The 6,916-nt window shown below is 40.8% G+C and overlaps 1 protein-coding gene across 1 annotated transcript; it reads right to left on the reverse strand.

Moving 5' to 3' along the window:
• Window positions 1-1,041: 1,041 nt before the first annotated feature.
• tsn (translin) lies at window positions 1,042-6,108 on the reverse strand. The gene is made up of 6 exons (XM_041951182.1): window positions 5,941-6,108; window positions 5,295-5,388; window positions 5,088-5,184; window positions 4,418-4,533; window positions 4,251-4,330; window positions 1,042-3,392 (listed from the first exon to the last, which is right to left on the reverse strand). The coding sequence occupies exons 1-6, from the start codon at window positions 6,004-6,006 to the stop codon at window positions 3,162-3,164; spliced, it is 684 nt and encodes a 227-aa protein (XP_041807116.1). The 5' UTR covers window positions 6,007-6,108; the 3' UTR covers window positions 1,042-3,161.
• Between the last annotated feature and the right edge of the window lie 808 nt (window positions 6,109-6,916).

The following is a 6,916-nucleotide window of genomic DNA, read 5'->3' on the forward strand; positions in this document are numbered from 1 at the left end:
AAAGACTGTTTGCTCTTGGAGAAAAAAGAACTGAGTTTTCACAAAGTGAGGCGTGTCTGTTGAAAAGCATGACTGAACATGACTGATCGCAAGAGACGAGAGAAATTGTAATGTCATTTTTATACCAGGCAGTGGGGGAGGGGAGGGGGGGACATCTGTTTTTGGTACAGAGAGGTGGAAATGTGGTCAAGAGCTTTGTTCAGTGGTTTCTGTTTGTTGTCACTGCCCTCTCCTGTCCGTGCGCCGCCCTCTACTGGACGTTGGCGGTAGAGTAACTTTCACTGCCAGAGATGCAGTTGAGCAGAGCCTCTATTACAGGCTGAGCAGACCTCCTGTATCACTGTGTTTAAATGAGAACTCACATTAACAGCAATAATCTCTGCCAGTTTCAAAACAAGTAGCTACTGTATATGCATTTAATTTCCCAAGATATACTTTGGCGTTCAGGTGTTCATCCTGCTTCAGTGCGTGCTGTTCCAGTCAGTGGAATTAAGATCGTCTTCGTGCCATGGAAACAGTTTGTGAGAAGTCTAGTCAATCTCCTTTGTGTTAACATCATGTTGAATAGGTAAAGTCAAACACTACAATTTCCCCCACTTTAAGAGAGAGTTTTTCAACCCTGGGTTCCAGGTCAGGTCGCACAGACCGGGCTGTGGGACAGATGTGTTAATATTTGTTTGATGCATTTGTAGGGCTGCAGCAAGGATATTTGTATTTCATTGATTAATGTGATGAATCTGGTGAAAAATGGTCATCTCAAACTGCTGGACCCTAACCTTAGGGGTTGAAAAACCCTCCTTACTGGACAAACTCAGACTAAAAAAAGAAAAAAAGTCCTAACCATCTTGTCATGACACAGTTTTAATGTGACCTAGCAATGAGCTGTTGTGCCTTGGTACTTGATTACTGTTACGCTAAAACGTACTGAAATATTTGCAGTCTGTCACCGTAGTGTTTACCTCTGAGATTCGGACTAGACTGCCCTCTGTTGGCACTTGATTGAGACCAATTTCTAGGCAATATAATTATTCCTCTGACAGTCCCTGGCTGCTAATATGTGATCACCTGATCCTCTTATTTTAGTGCGGTTTTATTTATGATGGCTTTATTTTGTTTAATGCACTTTATTCTGTAATGGAAAGCTCTCCAGTATAACTGCTGGTAAAACATGTTACAGTCTTGTTTATTCACAATTCTTCGTATTAGAAAGAACCTAGTTGACTGCAGTCGATTTCAGTCAAGCCAGTCATCAAACCAAAACCACTATTTAAGACTGATGCTGTTTTATGTTTGTTATGAAGTAGCACTAAAACAGGTAGCGACTCACTGTGTTTTGGAGGGCAGGGCTGCTCATCTCCACACCAATACTCCTGCGCTGTCGGAGGACGCTGTTCCAGATGAACCCTTTCAAAATGTAAAAAAAAAAAAAGCCTGCTGCATTGCATAGGGTTTCTTTTTCCTCATTTGCATCTGAAAAACCTGATGTATTATTTCTCCAATGTTGTGAATTCTATTAAAAGATTTTAAACACGACCTAGCTTGCTGTCTTTTTCTGTGTGATATTACACTTATTTGTGAAGTCCGATGAAGCTGGAAAAGTAGAACGTAGAAATATATTTACAGTCATTTTAAGCATCTTTAAGACAACTGATTCAAAGACAGGAATACACAGAGTACAAGTGGAATGCACTTATCAGTCCAGGAAACAAAAGCGCAAGATGGAAGAGAGTGAACGTGAATTATTTCTAGAAAATACAATCCAGCTCCACTACAGTATAGAAGCAAACAGAAGCATGGATTATAGAAAAAAAACAACTTCAAGATGTTTCCTGAAGTGGAAAAAAGACAAACAGTAAACAAATCACATGCAGTACAAGACAATCTGAGTACTCGCTCATCACCCGACATCCAAAATATTCAAATGGCTGAACAGACATATTCATTGGCACTGTTCTGCAAGGGTTCCTTGCTGTTGGAAAAAAAAAAAAAAACATTCAAAAAAAGAAATCGACCTATTCTCAACGTAGCTTTATATCATGTGAAGTGCATCTTTGTCATTTCTTTGGCTCTTCCTCTCCTGGAGCCTCATTTATAGAAATTAGGTATGCTGGTTCGGTGCTAATGATCAAAATCCAAACCAAGTCTTCTTCATGAAAGTCAGAAGTGACCAAAATCTGGTAAGAATGCTACAAAAACAGGGGGGGCGCTGGGGCGTATAGAGCTGTTTGATCTGGCCCACAGGGCAATTCAGAAATACAAAAAAACAATTACTTTGTAATGTGTTCAATAATTTAGTGGCCAGGAGCATCACCAAGGGGGGACCAGGGGGCCACAGCCACCCTGGTACAATTGCTGGGCCCTCCAAGTGAGCACCCCCCTCTCCTGTTGCACATGTGTAATAAGCTTCACCATTGATGCCAGCCCCTTCCCTGTGTGTGTCACCCCTATGAATGGCCCTTTATAGGAAAAAGGTTCCCCGTTCCTGCTGGAATAAGTATTGATTGTTACTGTCTGTCTGGTTTTGAATTCTAAATTTTATCATGTGATTGTTGCATCAAATATTTCCTCCAAAAATGAGGCTCCCAGTGCCTGCATCCATTCCATTTTGACAATCATTCAGAGTCCTAGGAAATATCACCAGGCATCAAAGTCACGTGGTGAATAACACAAACACATTTCACGTTTGGTTTTTTTTTTTGTTCTTACAAATGAACACAAACATCCACAAAAAGTAAGCTCTGCATGTCTGAAACACTCCGCCTGTCTGCTCGGAGGAACTGAACACCAATATAATGTAATTTAAAACAGGAAGTTGACTGTCGCAAATGAGATCAAGCAGCTGCAAAACCAATTCAGTGCTCGGATTAAAAAAAAAAAAAAAAAAACAGCGACAAACTGAAGCTTTGACCTTATGTAGTGAACGTGGGGGCGACACTCCGTCAACTCTGCCACCCTTCTGACAGACTGCCATCCACCTCAAGCACTTCTCATGCATGCATTCACACAGACTCACACTCACACACATACACACAGTCTGTCCTCAGCTGCTGGGACCTCTGGTAGATCCCTGGGTCTTGACTTTCAGGTGGGGTAAGGTGCAGCAGCTGTGGAGAAGTCCCAGCCCTCCTCCATCTCCCACAGCCAGTCACAACCTTCGAGCTCTACTTATCCAAGCCGGACTCGGGCTCCTTGGCCAGCCCGCGGATGGACAGGTCGTAAACCACCTCCTCGATCTTCTTCACGTCGTACTTCAGGCCATCGTAGCGCTTCCGCAGCGGGTCGTTCTTCAGGTTGAGCAGGCGGAAGCCTGAATCCAGCTCGTTGATGAAGTTGGAGATGCGGAGTGGCCGGTTGTAGTCTCCTGCTGTGACGCTGTTTACTGCCAACCGTGACTGGAGGAAGACGCAACAGCACGAATTAAACACTAAGTTACTCAGCAACCATGTTCAACGTTGTTTATCAAGAAAATCTTTAAAATTTTAAACTTTTATGATGTAGATGCAGAAATGCGTTCAAACAACTGACTTGCTAACATGTTTAAGGGCAGTTATGAGCTTTTAGTGTTCAAGCAGGAAGCTGAAAAAGTAAAATAACTGCCACTGGGCCTCCTCATTCCCAAGTCATCTGTCACTTATTTTTAATTGGTTGAATCTTTGATTCATGAGGTCCAGTTGATTGGATTGAATCTCTATAACCTGAGATACAAATATGCCCAACACACAGAAACTCAATTTACAATAAAACCAATAAAACCAGTGAGAAGCAGCACATACGCACGTTTAAGAGACTGGGGCCAGAGAAGGTTTGGCTTTTTTTCCTTATAAATTACAATTAACTATCCAAAAACTTTTTAAAATTAGCTTTCTATTTATCGATTTATAAACCAATTGTTATAACACTGAGCGCCTTCAACAACATATACTCATACAGCAGACATTATGCTGAGTTTATCAGGTACACCAATGTAGTCTAATACAACATGCCTGTAATGTGTAATAAACTGCCACATGAGTGTGAAAACCCCGGACATACTTGAGTACTACAAAGCTTACAGGTTCAGTTTGGTCAATGTATTAATGTTGTATTCTGATGGTTTCATTTGTAGTTAGCTAGTCCAGCCCAAAACTGCACAGTATATAAAGGTCACAGGATGACTTCTGTGCTGATAGGTCTGGGAAACAACAATCAGGAACAATCATTGCTCCAGCTTTAGCATATTGTTCACTTAACATCATCAGCTACAGACTCACCAGTTCACTCGCCATGATCAGCACACCTGCCAGGTAGTCCTCTACATCCAGGTGAAAGCCTTTCTCTCGCACCACCTCAACTGTAGGGTGAAGAGGGCAGAGAGGAAGAAGGGTAAAGCCGCATTACTCAGCAACAGTGAAACACTATCACACAAACCGGTACCTACTGCTGAGTATCTGGGCCACTTCCTCTCGAGTCACAAGAGCTTCACTCTCCAGGTAGACGACAAAGGCTGATAAGAAAGCCAAGCGCTGCAGGACAAACCGCCAGTGTTCATGAAACCTAAAATGGAATCAAACAGATTAGAGAAAGAGAGACGAAAACACTTCATTTACTCAGCATAAATCTGGATACATACTGTTCATTAAAACAAACAAAAAACATACAGAACAGTCTGCTGATCAAATGACTTCACAAAAGAGGTTCAAAATATTCTGAACTTTCCTGAATAAAATCAAATTTACTTTAGAGTAGACAAACACATTTGTGATTCAGGAAGAAACATGTGTTGCCTTTATTTACATGATTTAAGATACAAGTTCTGGTGATAAAATTATAAAATCCATTAGACATGTAGATTAAAGCTAGACGCATACTCAGAATTACACATTTAAAACAGTCTAAAAATAGATTGAGGCACCAGACACAATAAAAGCTCAAACAGATGTCAAATTTGAGAGAGAATGTGAACGGATGAGTCAACGCTACTGATGTCAACAGAAATATGAACACTTGGAAATATTAGCCAAATCTATTCAGAATATTAACAAGAAACATGATAAATTTTCAAAATACAAGACCTCCAATCACATCTGGAAGTGTGTCTTAAAGCCTACCTGTAATACTGCTCCACAGGGAATTTTGTTTTGAGGTCAGCAATTTGTGTCCTGACTGTGCAGAACAGCTCCCGCGCTTTTGCACATTTACTGGGAACTAATGGGAGAAAGGAAAAAGGCTCATTTTAAAGATTGAAAAGTCTAATCTGGACAGACAAATCTCATTCAGCGTCAGTCTAAACAGTGCAGACTGTGTCAGACGCTTACTTTCTTTGAATCCAGACGGTTGGTGGACACTTTGGAGTACTGTTAGTATTTCTCTGGCAGTCTGTTCCAATGTCTGGACCACCTTACGGATATCCTGCAACACAGTCCATTAGGGTATGTACAATCCACATAGAGGCCACAGCTTTTAATGTTTCACTGACACCTTCTCTATGAACCCCAAATCAAGTCAATACCTGATTTTCCCCAATTAAATAATGGCAAAAAAAATGTCTGATGGATCTGTAGGAAGTGTAATGATAAGCCTAATTAAAGTGAGCACACATTAACAATACAAATCATGCCACAACAGCTACTCCTTGTCAGTTAAGCAAGACAACATTAATTCAACCATTTTTCATATGAAGTTTGGTGTTTCCCATCTCACGAAAACTGGAAGTAACTATGTAATTTATCTTACAGGAAAAGTAACATTAATTCTTATCAACAAGGATAAAATGACGCGACGTTAGTATGTCATTGGGCGCGCTGTTGCCTAATCTGTCGTTACAGGACAGAACTAATTTATGGGATGAGAAATGTTCAGTGTGCGCGAAGATGTGGACTCTGTTAGCCGCTACCTAGCTGCCTCTGAGAGGGAATGCTGATCGCAGCCTTGCAGCTGGTGTCACGGGCTGTTCATTCATACCTCTCTGATGTCCTGGTCGGCGCTCAAGAAGCCCTGAATGTAACTGAACATCTCGGTAACAGACATTTGTGATCCGAGTCGAGCTGTTCGTGTGAAGTCGATGATGAGCCGTACGCAGCTAATTCATACAAACATCAATGTGCACGAGAGCGTTTCCCTCCGCCTCAGTGTTTTGCGCGGCGCGTGGAGATGATATCATCATTTCAACGTCACCTTGGTGTCGCGCTTCTTCGTCTTCTTCGTCGTGTTTTTGTTCTTGTTCTTCTTCTTCGGAGTTTTACGGCGGTTGGCATGCATGTACTTACTGCATTACTTCCATCTACTGGACTATAGCAGCTTCACAGTGAGAACTTCTTGGAGCGCCCACTTCAAGTGATCTCATTCACGACATTGTCTATTCTGAAACCCAGACCCAGCTGTCTGAAATAAAATAATAAATGTTCGAATAAGACAGATGTAAGAAAATGCATCTATCATGAACCAGCACAACTAATTATTATTACTATCATACTGTAATATTCAAAAGATTAACAACCTTTTACCAGGACAACCTTAATGCTATTTAATATCATTTTAGTTATTCTCACTTTAATATACTATAATTTATTTTTATCACCTCAGTGTACATTTCAAGCACATCAGTTTGCACAAGCTGTAATCTTTAGGAAAGTAACACACATTTCACAACATTATGAGAGAAATAAATAAATTTGGTAATTATTTTTGCACAAATGATGGCTACCTCTAAAGAAAAGATATTAATCTAATTTAATGAAGGCCACTGATCACAAAACCATAGTTCTTTTTAGAAGGCGGGTCATCCGGTAGGTATGTGGTTTAATTGATTAATACAAACTGTTTGTAAATCAGACATTTAAATGACTCCTCTTTGCCTGCCAGGGTTTATTCTGGTGGACAGACATGCTGTATTACCTCATCGTTACCTGATGATGGAGCCAAAGCAGCAAACTTGATA

Source organism: Chelmon rostratus, chromosome 13, assembly GCF_017976325.1.
Source record: "Chelmon rostratus isolate fCheRos1 chromosome 13, fCheRos1.pri, whole genome shotgun sequence".
Taxonomy (NCBI): Eukaryota; Metazoa; Chordata; class Actinopteri; order Chaetodontiformes; family Chaetodontidae; genus Chelmon; species Chelmon rostratus.

Excerpts from the sequence above, each read along its gene's own strand:
- tsn (XM_041951182.1), bottom strand. The coding sequence starts at position 6,006 with ATGTCTGTTACCGAGATGTTCAGTTACATTCAGGGCTTCTTGAGCGCC. Across the intron at positions 4,534-5,087 it reads CCTGTGGAGCAGTATTACAG|GTTTCATGAACACTGGCGGT; the intron begins GTAGGCTTTAAG and ends ATTCCATTTTAG. Across the intron at positions 3,393-4,250 it reads TGATCATGGCGAGTGAACTG|TCACGGTTGGCAGTAAACAG; the intron begins GTGAGTCTGTAG and ends GTCTTCCTCCAG.